Source organism: Anser anser (assembly GCF_964211835.1).
Source record: "Anser anser genome assembly, chromosome: 9".
Classification (NCBI taxonomy): domain Eukaryota; kingdom Metazoa; phylum Chordata; class Aves; order Anseriformes; family Anatidae; genus Anser; species Anser anser.
The window spans coordinates 28,236,382-28,252,311 of NC_139729.1; the positions used below are offsets into that span (position 1 = coordinate 28,236,382).

At 50.6% G+C, this 15,930-nt stretch overlaps 1 protein-coding gene across 25 annotated transcripts in view; it reads right to left on the reverse strand.

Annotated features, from left to right (window-relative positions):
* Positions 1 to 15,930, reverse strand: part of MBNL1 (muscleblind like splicing regulator 1) — a 78,948-nt gene that overhangs the window by 4,072 nt on the left and 58,946 nt on the right. For 7 of the 25 annotated variants that reach the window (XM_083848667.1, XM_083848659.1, XM_083848668.1 and 4 more), the window contains 6 exons: positions 12,254 to 12,511; positions 11,322 to 11,375; positions 10,118 to 10,271; positions 5,203 to 5,238; positions 4,410 to 4,504; positions 925 to 999 (listed from right to left, as the gene is read on the reverse strand). In XM_083848667.1, the coding sequence (XP_083704793.1) occupies positions 943 to 999; positions 4,410 to 4,504; positions 5,203 to 5,238; positions 10,118 to 10,271; positions 11,322 to 11,375; positions 12,254 to 12,511 (654 nt within the window). In that variant the 3' untranslated portion in view covers positions 925 to 942. The remainder of the gene's footprint in view (positions 1 to 924; positions 1,000 to 4,409; positions 4,505 to 5,202; positions 5,239 to 10,117; positions 10,272 to 11,321; positions 11,376 to 12,253; positions 12,512 to 15,930) is intronic. The other 18 variants (XM_083848673.1, XM_083848679.1, XM_083848664.1 and 15 more) reach the window with 11 other exon arrangements.

Consider the following 15,930-nt stretch of genomic DNA (forward strand, 5'->3'; position numbering starts at 1 on the left):
TAATGATCATCATAAACCCACTGTGGCAAATCGGTTAATATTCACCTTAAGTAACAATTCCATTACGGTCAAGCCATTCAATGAAAAACACAGCAGAAATGGAGTACAGGAGAGAGAAGGATAATACAAATCACAGGGTATCCTAGAGGAGGTGATGTGTTGCTGATGGTCTTAATTACAACATGCAAATTAGTGAGAGTTTGGGAACTACAATTTACTCGCAAGAAGATACAGGGGAAAAAAATCTCTCAAGCTTAGGCACACTGACCTTCAAGCTTTGCAGGAAGAAAGGCTACAGTACCAACGCTGACGTGCCCTGCCTGCAGTCACAGCTCAGCCCAAGTCAATGCAAGCATAACCTGAGCGTTCTGTGACCTTTCTCTGCCATGTAACCTACGCCAGAAACATACTATACATAACGCATCATTTTCTGACAATCTGTGTTCAAAAGAAATCAGGCTTCAGCTTGCTGACTAACCTGTAGTTTCACAGATGCTGGCTTCCCAAATTTGGAGATTTAAAATTAGCTCTTTCTAGAGTGAGCTCAGCTTTAACCACCTCTCACCTAGACCTGCCAGCCCTCGGCTCACTTTAGTGGCTGGAGCCATCACCCTTTGTAAACAAGAAGTAAGGCTCTAATTAGAGAGCCTCAGTATTCAGAAGTACATCCGTACGTGTAACGTGTTCTTTCTGCACATACAAACAAATACCGACACCTGGGCCAAAAGGCTAGCTAGCGTGGTCGCTGCTAACTACGGGATCTCCTTTCAAAGATTTGTGCCAGTGGGAGCTCAGCCTCTTTCCCCACCCATACCTCATCAGCCTTCTTTGAAAGAAAATAAAAACATGCTCTCCCTGAAAAAGACAAATTATGCACACATAGTAAGTATGAAAACTGCAAGCAACAACACGTTGGAAACTTACTGTTTGATGACAAAATGTCTACATCTGTGTAACATACTTGTGGCTAGTCAGATGTTCGGCAGATATTATGGGTATCTATAGGCAAAAAATTTAAACAATGAATAACGTGCAATGAGCCAACCCAGACACAGCAGTTTGCTACAGAACATAACAGTTTGGAAAAGTGAGGTTCAGCTGTGAGTTGGTGGATTTTATATTGTAACTATAAGTTAAAAGTCAACTGAAGTGCTACAATAGCAACTTAAAACTGGAAGACATTGTGTTAAGTACTACTGACAAATACAAATATTATTGGTCGTTCAGGAAATAAGAGAAGTTAAAATCTATAAAAGTCATGCAGTGCAGTAATTGAAAAGAGCCCTTTTTGTTGGCCTACACAAAATTCTGTGCTTTCAGCGTATCATTTAAAATGATAAATTCTACAACGGCCTGGTTTCAGTCTGATTTTGTGAAGTGTTCACTGCTTTCCTTGTCTTGTTTTCTGAGTGCCAACCCTAAGATGCCCTGAGCTGGATGTTCATGGCGGGTGAAAATCCACCGCAGGGACGGGCTGCGTGCTCACTGCACAGCCGCCTGGGGCGTCGCGGCTCATCGGCTGAGAAGCTAGGACTGCCCGAAGCAGCGGAACACTTCTCAAAATCTTAGTCTGCATAAACAGAATTCACTACATGGCTCTCTGGAGGTGTCCCATCAACTCATTTTCCTTTTTTTTTTTCTTTTAATGTAAATCACAGTAGATTACAAGCAGCACAAATAACAGAACATATATTCTGCACCTCATTTTTGGGTCCCAGTCTTGCACCCCTCTGGTGTGTGGTACACAGACTAATGTCAGTGCGAGGGAGCCTAAGCAGACCTTGCAGGTCAGGCCCTTAACAAGGGAAAACAACAATGCACACAAATACCAGGAGAGCTGTGTATGATCTTGCAATGCAAACGGGACAAGGAAGTCCAGCTGGAGGGAGCAAGTAGATGCGTTCATGTACAGGAAGACATGCTTGGGCATATGACACAGAACTGCTTTGTATGATCACAAACAGCTGCTGCACTTGAAAAGCCTTTTCTTCCTAACGGGTACTAGTTGATCTCTTAATCCACACAGGAAGAGGCGTGAAGAGGCTTACTCTCAGCTACACCACCTGCAGGTCTTGGTCTTGTTTCCTCCACCCTTTGTGCCCTCTCCTCCCCTGCCAACTTCACGCAACCCTGCCACATTGCCAACTTGTACAGAAACGCGCTTCAGGTGGAATGAAGCTTCTCATACCATTTTTGTCTACTGCTGCAGGACAGGCTGTTGCACCCAACTGTGTAGAAGCATCAGGGGTAGTGCTGTCGAGACATACCAAGGACCTTCAACACCAGTCAATGAAGATGAAGGGCCAGATCTTAAGACTTTCGGCATGCATGCACATTGCGTCGTGTGGCATTAAGTAACTTCAGCATTGCTCACATGGTATATACATATATTAGCTATATATGTATATATTGAGGTTTGGCTGCAGTACTTTACTACGTGTGTTATGAGGCTCCAGGAAGGATATGCGTGAAATGATCTGATTCTACAACACAAAGTTTCCCTGTAATCTATTTGGGAAAGTGCATGGTAATTTGGACAAAGAAGATTTGAAAAAAATAATGATGGTTTTCTGTGGCTTGGCTCGTTCTTGCTACTCTGTGGACTTATGGAGAATGTAAGGATAAATACTTAAATTAACTGTGCAGTGCAGCAAATTACAGTACTACGATACTTTGGGCACACGAGTGCTCGTTTGCTAAGGTGACGCGTATGCAGAGGTAGTCATACCTATAAGCTACCTCTCCAAAATACTAAGCAATTCTTACGCTGGTTTACACCCAGGAGTGATGGGGCCAAGTCGGCAAACATTTCCCACAAGCAGCAAGCGCTACGTGGTAAGCAGACTGCATGGAGGTGTGTTTGGAACTGTAAAACACCCAGGCCACTTTTGGGACTTGGGATGTGCACACCCACGTATCACTGCAGTAACGGAATTTTTGGAGTAATATTTTTGAGAGATCAGTAAGCAGACAGGTTAACGGAGAACGTACAGCTGGGCGTAGCACAAAATGGTCGTGCCCAGCAGGCGAGGCTGGAAAGGCTCGAACCCAACGGCTCTGGAGCCAGCCCAGCGGGCGCCCGCGGCACGAGGAACCCCAGCGGCACGCCGCAGGAGCAGCCTCGGCCGCTCCCGGGGCTGCGAGCACCCCCAGGCACAGAGGCACGGTGCAGCAGGACACAGGCACGCGCTCGCTGCTTAACCTCGGGTGCAGCCCTGACGGCTGCACCGTGGGAGCTCAGAACTGCTCGAGGGGACGGCCCTCACGACTTCAGTCGGAGCTGTGTCTATCTCAGGCGAGCCTACCTTGAAATCGGACCTTTATCGCCGGAATCAATTACAAATACAGAGCCACACTTGCAAAATGCTGAAGGTAGTGTTTAGTTCCCTCTTCTAAAAGGCACGTGTGGTTCCCACTGAGCTGGGAGTAAAACCTGCATCTCAGACCAGAACTGATGCATTAATGACAGAAGGCACTTCTCAATTTCTAGTAAAACTCACAAAATCATGTGTTTTCCTGAAAGAAACAAGATGGTCTTTTACAAGTTTTTGTTGTTGCCCTTTTAGCCAGATGTACTACAGGAATCTGCACTCTGACAGCCTAGCTAGATAAAAACACGAGGCTGCCTCCCGCGCTCAGGAGCAGCTTCAGCTGGCAGGTGTGGGAACTGCGGCTGCTCCGGCCCCGGTGCTTATCTTTAGAGCACAGTTTGTGGCTTCTCTGGGAGGACTTCTGACTACTTATTTAGCAAAGCGCTATTTTTTTTCCCCCCTAAAATACGTCCAAACATGGAAATAATCGGGGTAGCTAGTTAGAAATAAAAACAGATTTTAACGGGCATTTTGTTAACTGTGGTTTGTCTACTGCAAAAAGCACCGAGCTCTCTCCTAGTAGAATCACAAGTGGAAACAAAGGCTTAAAACATGCTTCTGTGTGGCCCACGCTCAAATGTTTTTGTTTTGCTTTTGGAAGAGCTGAGGAGAGTCAGAACATGTTCAGACTGCTAAATTCAGACTGCTAAAATTCTGATCCTGCCATCCCTCCGCACAAAAGTTTTACTGGTTTTGATTGGACTTCTGCATGGAAAGGAACCATAGGCTTATGGACAGAAATAGAAATAAATAATGGGTTCCGTGTATTATCCCTTTTCTCTTTACGTCTCTGAGAGCAGAAATAAGCAGCACAGCCCATAAATGTTAAGACTGAGTCAGAAACTCTATTATCAATTATTTTTAGCATCAGAAATGGAACTGCAGCACCTTTTGAGCATGGATAGAGGCTTATTAAGCTGTGCTGCAGATCTTAGAGAGAATGTGTAGGCCAACAAGAGGTAAAATCAAAACCCCCATGCTCATTAAAAGCACCAATTTCAAGTTGTCTGTAAGGAACAAAGCTGTAAATTAGCAAACCTGGTTGGCTGTGGCTGTTGCAGCGAAGGGAACACTTGTGGCAGATGTTGTTGCTGCAGACACAGTGGCTGGCGTAGCACCGTGCACCATGGGAACTTTCGGAAGGAAAATCATATAAGCAAACATACAGAAGAGTGTAGCAGTATGGGAACCAGAGCGACATGTGGTAGGATAATTGAGCATGGTATTTATCACAGCAAAAAGCCCGAGACGTCATTGCCAGCGCGTGACATGCAATCACAGTGCAAAGCAGGACAACATTCCAGGGAGAAAGAGGGGAGGGATATGAAAGAGAAAAAAAAGGGGAAAACGCTTGTTACCATCAAATCAAGAAAATCGACACAAACAAGCTTAATCATTTCAATACCAAAATCAACAGAAGAATTTTAAAATGCCCTTATATTTACAATTCTTTGTCTTTAAAAAATCCAACCCAGATATTTACTGCAAACAGAAATTAATCTTGTTGAAGGACAGTATACTTCTACGTCGCTATAGCAAGATACAGTCTTTATTTAACACGAGATAGTTTCTAAACACTGGAACTCATAGTCCAATCAAAATCCACCAAGGAACAATGTGCAATTCAAACAACTGCTGTACAAAATTAACAACATCTATGTATCCATGTCAATTAAATAAAACAATTGCATTTAATTGACAGGTGTTAGTGCAGGAGGCTAAGGGAGATGGATTGGCACGAGAGCTGGAAGTTAAATCTAGCAGTGGATTTTGAGGGTCCGTGAGCTGCACCACAGGTTTAAGATAATCAAGAAACAAAGCTGGCACCTACCAACACTTGTAGCGGGTGTCATGCACAATATTGAGCCTGCCCATCATGCATTGCAACAGGAAGGTGGATTTGGAAAGGGAAAAGAATTAAAACAACCCATCACACGTGTCATTAGAAAATTTCATTTGAACAAAGAAGAAAAATTGTTATTATGGGAACAGTGGCACGTAACCGTCAGCACAATCAAACCACACAATAGCACAGTGATCCGTCAGAACTAGTCTCCAGTGAAGGGAAAGCGGGCCGAGCTGGTGCTGGTGCATTGCCTCTGGGACTGAAATCTGAGCGTGGCCAGGAGAGCTCCTCTGGCTTTACTTCACAACCCTTTGTGTCTTGTATGTCTCTGCCTTTTGGCACAAGCTCTGTAACGGTTGTTAGAAGGGGTCCCTCGGACATGGCAGACTCAGAAGTGCCGCCGCCTGCGGGGCCCCAACGCCGAGCAGCCGGAGCGGGGCCCGGGCGCCGCTTTGGCCATCGCTGCCCAAAGGTGCCCCGAGAGGCAGCACGAGGCTGCTGGTGGCCGCAGAGCGACGAGGGGGCCGGGATATGCCCCCCGCGCTGCCGAGGACAGCGACAGCTCTGCCCGCGGAGCCGCTCTGCCCCGCACGGCGAGGGAAGGCCGCGCCGAGCTGGGCTGCCCCCGAGCAGTGACACGATTGTACTGATCCGTTACTTGCCATCTGGCGGCCCAACGTTCAGGTAACAGATAGGGGATAAAAAGGAAAGGAAAAGGAAAAGAAGTGACTTCGGCATACAGTATTTTTGTCGTATCTGGGTGAGCCCTGTGCGCTGGCAGTGGAGTAGGAATGATTCTGCCTGTCTCCCTGTCCCTTAGCTTAACACGCACCTCAGGGGAGTGACTGGAAAGCTAGATCGCCCCCGCAGCGCATGGCAATGCCCAGGAGTACTCGTTTGGCTTTTTTTCTACATTATGGGACAGATTTCAAGCTGCCAGAGTTTGTGCTCGTAACCTGCAACCCTCCTTAGGCTATACAAAAGTACTGAAGGGACAGCACCTTGGGAATTCTTCCCTTCAGCTACAGAGCCAACAGAAGTATAGTGTTTTATAGACATCAAGGTATCCGTTTTAAAATGTCAATAAGCTGGTGTTTGTTCACCTTACACAGCAAAATGCCTTCCGCCAGACCAAACTCAGATTTTTCTATTTTTGATTCTATTTTGGTTTGAATAGTGATGTTTCAGAACAACCCTTTTAATAAAAGATATACTTTCTATTTAATAACTATCATTTATTAACAATGCTGTGCCCGATGCAGCAGAAACTAAAATAAGCCCTGAAATCTGGAGCGGACAGTGAACTGGACGTGGGGACGGAGCCTAGCAGACTGCCCGCAGGAGCTGCCGCAGCGCCGCTTCCCTGCCGTTCCGTGAGAGCACCAAGGGGGCCGGGAGCTGGTTTAGCTGGAGCCAGGTACTGTAGTGGCATCAGCAGCAACCTCAGGAGCATGGAACTGGGCAGGGAAAGAGTCAGTCAACAGAACTACCGCTGGGGACAAGGTTATTCTCTGCCATCACCGTGTCTGTAAGGCTACAAAGAAAAGGGAATAATTCTAATTACTGTTCTATTTCTGTGTCATAGGGAAGACTGGGGATATTCACAAAGAAAGGTTAAAAGACGGGTAGCTCTCCTGACTTCCCACTATGTGAACCATTGCTGAAGTCAACTGACCGCTTAGAAGATTAAAGACTGGAGCAAAATTTGGCTGTGAATTACAGGGAGTAAAATTCAGTCCTGCTGATGACACTTAGGGTGCTAACGAGGTTATACAGAAGAACCTTTGAGTTCTGCCTCTCCACAGTGCCCTATTTACAAGGTAGCACAAACTTCATTGTATCTGGAATATTGTGTCATTCCATGCATAATTAGGTCTACACAGTAAAAACAAGTTAGATTTTTGTAATGATTCTTTGAAATACCCCTGTAAAGCTTTTCAGCTCAAACCTGTAGCCTGAGTTACCATCATTAGCATTATAACCGTGCCCAAAGTCCTTAATGGGAACTGCAGCAAATGAACATAAGCCAGAAATGAAGATCCTAGCTAGGGTGCAATAACTTGCAAATACGAAGACATACTGCTGTACGGCCCTCTTACCAGTCATAACAACCTTTTTGCTATGACCTTAATATTCATCTTGACTTCAAAAGCGTTGACTGACTAATAGGAATGCATGAATAATAAATGCCCGGTTTCAAACATTCCCTAGTTTTTCAGCACAGGGCAGAATTTTAATTCAGGGATGCGCTCAGTTAACTCATGATAGCCTCGCTTACAGATTATTTCAGCAGTGGAATAAAGCTGGTTTGATAAATACTCTAAGTTTACTGGTGTTTTAAGCAGTTTCTCCTCTTCTCCCTCTCGTACTGTTTCTTTCAGTCTGTTCTGTTCAGTCTACAAAACCCTAGTGAAAAACACCACAGCAGAGCACAAGCACTGCTGGCTGGGAGAACAATCGGAGGCGGTGCCCGATCCTTCCCTCCCTAGCATTCCGGGGTCTCTGCCTCCCACCCAAAGCCCCAAGGAGGGAAGTGCCTGAGCAGACATCTCTTTGGGCAAGTATCTGGTGCACCTGGAGCCCAGGGCTCCTGGGAGCATCCCGTAAAGCGGGTGCCTCTCTGCGGGAGGGCTGCTCTTCTCCACGGCCCTTCGGGCACCCGGTGGCTCGCACAAGCCAGGACCGGCTGTATCGGCACACCTGAGGAGACCGCTGCCTGCGGCACAGGACGGGAACGAGCACCGGGGCGGGATTTCATCCAGCTGCACATACGAGGTCTATGCCTCGGCCAGCTCACCGTGACCGTGGGACAGAGCACGTACAGAAGCAGTGAACACGAAGCGACCGGTGCTCTGCGAGCTCACGGCCGCAGGGCCAAACGTCCACCTGCGTGGCTGCCAGGGCACCAGGAGTCGGCAGCCAGGAGCGAAGTACGAAGCAAGCTGTGAACTGTAAAGCTGAAACTACTTTTTTCATCAAAGCATTCAAATTAAACCTTCCTCAAGAGCCCTGCTGGGTTCAGAGATGGGAACAGAATCTCAGCTCCATTTTTCAAATTTATCCTTAACTAAGAATGTGAGCGAAGCAGCACCCCGTAGCATCGTTTCCTACACAGCTGCAGCTAGCCTTTCCCACACAGGTCCGCATGCCCCAGGGAAAAAACCTCCTGGCACCTAGAGAACAGGTCCCCTCAAGGGTTGCAATGGCACGGACAATTCCTTACTGCTCTGACCCTCACCCTTCTTGTTGTACACGCACTAAACTTCAGCGGTCAGGAAAGTTCAAGTCAGGCAACAAGAACTACGAAGCAAGTTCCTGCAGGTTTCAGAACAGATTTGCTGGAGTCAGAACTGAGGCAGGTTGTACAGGTGAGGTCTGATGTACACGAACTACCACCCGAGCTTCTAAGTTTGAAGGACATGACTCAAAGCAGTTCGATTACTTCCAGAAATGATCCAACCCTCACTGATTTAATGGAAGCTGGAAAACTCTGTCGCTTACTAACTACATCAGTTAAGCATTGCCAACAAACCTGTGAAACTGTTTAATACCAACAGAATGTACCCTGATCGCATATGCATTTCAGTACGTATTGTGGTATACGGGCTAGTATACGGACCTGACCTAAACCTCCTCCCTCAGTCCTTCTATCGACTCCAACAAGCTTTGCAAACAGCTTTTACTAATGTACTTCAGTGGCTGCAATGAATTTTTGGAACCTAAAAAGTTATTACCACCTACCACATCAAGCAAAGCAACTGATTTTTGTGCCACTTAAATTATTCTATGCTGGACTGCACTGTTAAGAAAGAATCACAGACTCACCGAATGGTTTGGGTTGGAAGGGGCCTTAAAGCCCCTCTAATTCCACCCCCCCTGCCACGGGCAGGCACACCTTCCACTAGACCAGGTTGGTAAAAAGCATTACACCAATTTCCTGCAAATGCGCATGCTAAAAATGTTTAGGATAAAACATTTAAATTTTATTGGTAAAGTTTTCTATCCTCCCCTCAGCTAGTCTGCATTACAAAGGGCTGTCCTCACAGACTCCTTCAAATTCTTTGGGTACGGATCTGCGCACGTCCTCTGCTTTTCATCATTTACCTCCTAGAACGATAGTGCTGTTTTAACGTGGGCTTCGTATGTAAGAAACTAACTCACCTGTGTTAATACCGGCACAAATTCACCTCACATTTAAACTATGCTTTCGCATGAAGTGTTCTTTGCAGAACCAAAGCACATATTTAAACTTTAAGTCCCACTTACTCCAAAGGGAATTCTGCTTATGTGCATAGCGCAGGCATCAATTCTTCAGCAACTACATTAGGACAAGTGTAAATTTGGTCATTCTGGAACAAAACTAAGCACACCTCAGTTCCTCTTAGTCTGAAATCAGCTCTGGGGCTTTAGTGGTAGAAGCCTGAATCTTGATTTCTTGTGTAGGTTCATGGTTAGTTACCTGTGAGACTGCCTGTCTGTGCCTTTTATGATCACTGCACCGTAACTGAAATCAAAGCCTTCAAGTACCTGGCTCACAACTGCCTCTAAGCACACGAAGGCAGAGGGGTCTTACAGCAAACAGAAACAGATACGAGAGCTTAAGATGTGTAACGGAGAAAAGTTAATCGAGGGAAAGAGGAAGGAGAGAAGAGATTTCCAGTTCTGATTTGGGATGACAGAGCACGATGCTGATTTTTATGTTAGAGTGGAAAACACCCGCCCAGCCTCCGAGACAAGCACAGAGAAGCCAGCCTCCCTGCACCAGCGCCTCCTCCGCCCGGCACCGCCTGCCTCCGCCCGGCATGGAGCTGCGGCCGGGACGGACGCGCGGCTGCTGTCCTGTGTGCTGGTCCCAGGACACCCCTCCTCCCGCCCCGAGAGGCGAACAAGCAGCACTTACCTGGTGGGAGAAAGGCTGTATGCTGCTGCAACTGCATGTTGGCAAGAGCTTGCTGGTATTGGAAAATACCAGTATTAAACACTGCGGTGGCACCATTGGTTTTTTCAAGCGCAGGCCTCTTTGGTAATGGGGGAAGTACAGCTTGAGGAATTCCCTGAATGGTGGATGGGCAAAAAAATAAAGTCCAGTAAAAAAAAAAAAAAAAAAAAAGGGTGAGGGTGTGGGGTGTGGAGAAGGATGGGTGGGAGACAAAAAGGAAAGAGAGAAAAGAGAAAAGAAAAATCAGTAGAAGGTTAAAAAAATACAGGCGGCACCATGTTTAACCATGAGCAAGCAAGCAGCATAGCAGACTTAACTACCAAATAAAAGGCGAGGTAAAAGCTTTACGAGGGAGCACTACTTTAGCCTACCATTACAGCGATACAGGTAGACGTGCCGGAGCCGCACGTTATAGGAACTGGCGTAACTATTACGCTACGGTAAAGCTTTGGGGTTTGGGTAAGGAGCAAGGCTATCGGGGAGGGGAAGCAGCACTGCTAGCTCCATGAGGATCAACACGTAGAAGCGATGTTAATAGTCATCGTCCGGCGCGGGCGAGGCGCCGCCCCGCTCCCCCAGCCCCAGCGCCTGCCTGGCATGCAGAGCGCGCCGCATGCCGGCTCCCCCGGCCGCCTCCGCGCCGCAGCGCCGCCAAGCCATGCCAACGCGCCCTGCGCCCGCCGTGCGCAACGGGGCCCTCGCGGCTCCCGGGGACGGGGATGGGAAGGGAGGGAAGGGACGGGAGGAGAGGGGTTGGGAGGGGAAGGGAGGGGAAAGGAGTGGATGGGACGGAACAGGACGGGACGGGACGGGGATGGGACGGGATGGGGATGGGGATGGGGATGGGACGGGATGGGAGAGGAGTGGACGGGACAGGATTGGGATGGGGATGGGACAGGATGGGGATGGGGATGGGATGGGACGGGATGGGAGAGGAGTGGATGGGATGGGACGGGACGGGACGGGAGGGCAGGGCAGGGGGCGGCAGGGCCTGTGCCAGCCAGGGGCTGCTCTGGGGCCCGGCCCTGCCACCCCCGCGCCCGCCGGGCAGGGAGGCAGGGAGGGAGGGAGGGACACCGGGAGTGTTCCAGTTCTGCACATTAACCCCCAACTCAACTCTACGATACAGCTACATGCCAAGCTAAAAGGTGAAAGGTCATAGTACCAGGTCAAAGGTTGCCTCGAGGGGTCGCTTCAGTGATTTGACAGCCGACTGAGTCTTAATTAGCAGGCAGCGAGCACATGATGGCAATGGCCAGTGGGGTCAAGCGCATTAACATAAACAGCAAGCAGAGGTGCATCATGGGGGCAGCAGTGCATTTGGGTAGGTGAGAAAAAACAAATAAAAACAAATCACCGGATGCCGTGTACAACGGTAACAAGACTAGGCATGCACAGTACGGCCCGCGGCGCGGGGCCGCGGCGGGACGCAGGCGGGACGGGGCGGCCCCCCGGGCCAGCCTCCCCGCGCCTCCCCGGGGCCTCGGGGCGGCCCGCGCCCCCCGCGCCGCGCCCCAGCTCCCGGCCGCGCTCACCGCACCCTCGCGGCCTCGCCGCACGCGGGACGGAGCGCGGCTGGCACCTCCTGAACGGCTCGCCAGAACCGGCCCCGCCGCCCCGCGGCTGTGCGGGCGCTGCCCCGAGCCCCGCCGGCGCTGCGGGCACGTGGAAGGTGGGCGGCCGTCGGCTGCGGCTGCCGCGCGCGCGCCGAGGTCGGTCGCGAACTACGGCTCTACGCACGCGGGCTCGCGGTGGCTCGTACGTACGGGCTCATCTCTCTGCGCAACGAGACAGCCGCTTCTACCCACACACGAACACACGACACACTGTATATACACGTGTACACGCACACACACACGCACACGTATGCACACGTATATGTACACAGAGGTACTCCGTACACCAACAGGCAAGATTAGTGAAACGCCGTCACGGCCTGAAACTACTTCAGAGCGGAGCTGACACCGCATGCTGGGAAAGCTCGCTGCGCCGGGTACCGACCGGGCCCCGCACACACGCTGTCAGCGACACCAGCTAACACATCGCTTACTCTCTCGCCAACGTACTCGCACCCTCGGATGCGTTTCCCAAACTCACCATGGCAGCTGCCGTCGCTGCTGCCTGGGCAGCTGCAGCCTGGTTAACCTGGTACTGGGCAGCCTTGATCTTGGCTTGCAGATGTGCCGGAGGGTGGAAATATTTGCACTTTTCCCGTGAGCATCTCCCTTTGATGTAATCCATGCAGACCGTAACGGTGTTATCGTTGGTATCGATCATGGCGCTGTCGGCGGGGTGGGCGAACCGGCAGTCGTTCTCCCCCCGGTTGCAGTTCCCACGCTGGTACTCCCGACACACCTGCAACACCGGGAGAAGACAGCCGCTCAGTGCGGGCCCTGCGCCGCGGGGCCTCCTCGCGGAGCGCGGCCGTGGGGGCGGCGGGCTCGCTGCCTGCCCGCCAGAGCGCTTCGACGCCGAGGGACGCCAGCGGCTCCGGCACGAAGAACCGCGCGCACGGGAGGCTTCGTCGTGGCCGCAGCTCGGCCGCCCCCAGGGCTGCCGGCTGCTTCCTGAAGAAACGTGCTGGTGGCTGATTCCCAGAGACCGCCCGAGGCAGGGCAGGCAGCGCTCAGCAGCGCTCGCCCGCCGCCGTGACCCGGCCGTCCCCGAGCCCTGGAGCCGGAGGTCACGGAGCGCTGCCCAGCCGCGCGGTGCCCTGAGGCCCGCGATCCAGGCGGCTGCCGCGAGAGGGAACCCGAAACGCCGCGGGAGAAGGGCGGAGGGCGCGGGCAGGCCTGCCAGCCCTGGCACCGCCACGCTGCGCGGGAGGGACCCGCGTGGCCTCGGGGCGTACCTGCAGCATCGCCGCCGCCACCGCGCGGGCTCCAGCCCGGCGCCACAGGCGCCACAAGCGGTGCCACCGCCGCACAGCGCCAGGTCCCCCTGCACGCCTCGAAAAAGCTCCGTTTGAGAAAATGATGCACGCTCTTTTCACGGGCACAAACCACGAACAAAACGTGTTTGTCACCTTAGTTTTCAAAAGGCTATAGGAAACAGAAAGGGCCCAAACCAGGCAAGTCTGTACAAAAATAAAGCCGCTGCAGCGGATGGAATTTCCTTTTAAAGGTGGGTGCCCATGAGCCTGGCTCATCGGTACTTCCTCAAGAACCTTGGCTCTGATCCCTACAAGAAACCAAACTCGGCTGTTATTTGGTCTCCATCTGTGCTAGCACTTTAGCTGCTTTTTAACCCCTGTGCCACTCTACGTGCCGGCTGCCCGTTGTCCACGGCTTGTGAAAGACACCCCTGAAGGACAAGAGCAATGCCATTTGTGAACCTGCCCGCAGGAAGCACCCCTTTCTTTGTGGCCTTTCCAGCACGGCCCTATTTATAGTCTTTTTCCATGCGGTGACAAAGGCTGGATGTATATTTGGCAGCAAACATACTGGCCAAAGAAGCCAGTTGAGGCACCTCCCTTCCTCTTTTCATCCCCACGGCCCTGCTGCTCACGGCCTGGTGCCTGTGGAGCTGTTCTCGTGGCACACACGAAGCAGGTTGCTCAAAGAACCATTTTCTTGCTGGGGAACTTTTCAGGCGGACCGGTTCCTGGCCCAGTCCCCGCGCAGTGACACGCGCCACTCCGCCACGACGCAGGCAGGGGCTGGGCCAGGACGTGGCCTCTGTTGGAGCCACCACAAAACACAAGTTTGCTCCTTGTACCAGCCGCGTGCTAGCATCACCCCTGCTCACTCCTGGCCCCTGCTCTCCCTGCCCCCTTACTCCCAGGCATGCGCCGAACGGAGCTGGCATGTCACTGCTTCTCCGAACGTGAGCAGGGATGGCCTGGTCAGCCCTACACTACAGCTTGTTCTCTTTAATTGCTACGAGTACTTTCTGGGCAATAAATCATTGTCTTCTACCCAAACACAGACCTCCTGAATAGCTAAGAATGGATAATTTCACTTGATTATTTGTTTTCAGCAAACTGAAGCCTTTTGCTCTGAAGACAAAGAAAAGGATGCAACTAGCATGAGCTGACTGTCTTTGCTCGTTACCTCTCATCGGTGATCTGCAAAATTGAGGCCTCAAAACAACTCTACATGTAAGCAAGAACTCCTCAATTAATAAACCAAAGATGATATAAATAAATTAGTATGTAGATATACACACACACAAAGAGAGACGGAGAAAGAAAATGCATGCGGAGGTAAGGTAATTTTATCCCAGTTAAAAGCCAGGAAAACTGACCAGGGAACTGCAATAGTTCGGCGGATAAACTTTGGCACGCATTGAGCACATTTTCACAGAGCTGTCATGCGGCGCTGAGATAAGGCAATGAATGGCTCTCTCATAGAGGTCCTGAGCAGATCTCTGAGTGATGGTTCGCAGCAGTCAGACGCAAACCATAAAACCGCTGGTCCTTTTAACCAGCATGACCTGCGATGGCTTTTGAAGCACTGTGATGCTAGCCAAGAGTGTTTCCAATTCTTGTTTACTTACAAGCAAGCGCTGAAAATGGTGTTACTGCTTGCCACAGGCACGCAGCAATATATCATTCATCCGCTTGAGCAAAGGGAGGCACGGAAGCATGATATGTGGTCTAGCCTTTCAGATCTGGAGAGTGTTTGTTTGTTTGTTTATTAGCAGCCCTGTAATTAGCATCACAATTTTCCACTTGGTAAGTGAAGGAGCATAACAGAAGCTAAGAAGCATACGCTGAACTTAAGAAGCTGGAACGACCCGCATGATTCCCGGCTGTCAGAAAACTGCTGAGGTAGGGAATGGAACCAGTACTGCCATGTCAGCCAGTCATCGCCGTGAACTTCACTTGTTCTAATTTGGGGCCGAGTTTATTTCGATCGCCCTGCTGGGATTCCAGCTGCCCAGCCTGGCGGAGAGACAACGGCCCCGAAACCTCAGCCGTGGCCGAGCTGCTCGCCCAGAGCTGGACGAGGCTTGGCCGCGGGCACATGAACTCACAGCTGACATCCCTGGCCTTTCCCGAGCGAGTTACACCTTTTGCCTCCTCCTTTGCACTGAATTTATCAAAACTTGTATATTGTTATCCAGTACATTCTGCCTTCTGGCAGAAACATGGCACATACGAAACACGCAGGAAACGGCAGCTTGATTGCAGTAGTCTTGGTTCTCGAACACTTCTAACAGAGACCGACGGCATTCAGAGGGAAACACGCGCTTTTAGAAAAAGCGAACAGGCAACTCCTTTCTCTCTCACTTCCTCGTCCTTTGCGGGTTCTCCTCTAGTTCACTAGAAGAGCCGTATTTTTGTTCACGGTATTTCTGGCAGGAGAGGAACGTGGAGAAAGCTGCAGGAGAAGTCTGAACCCTCAACGTTTCCACCCTGAGACCCAGATTCCGTAGGGGAGCACCTGAACGCACCGAACAGCCACGCACGGGCGCGCTGTCTGCACGGGCGGCACGGTCCAAGTACTTCTGAAATCCATCCTGCTGCTCCTAACAGCGACCGGCCGTCCTGCGGACATTCGGAGCTGTTCGGGAGACCAGGCTCAGCGCCTGGCGGGTCCGTGCTGCCTGCCTGCCTTCCTTAAAGCCCTGGTACACGTATGGCGAGACGTTAGCCGTGTGTCGGTCTGCCTCAGTAGCCCAGAACACGCATGCTAATTTAATTAACGACCGGGTACATTATTCTTGAAAATAAGCATTTAAGATTCTAAACAGAACAAATCATGTTCCAAGATTAGACACTAACATCACAGCAGTTATTTTTTTTCAGGGGACAGTTCATTCCAAGGGAG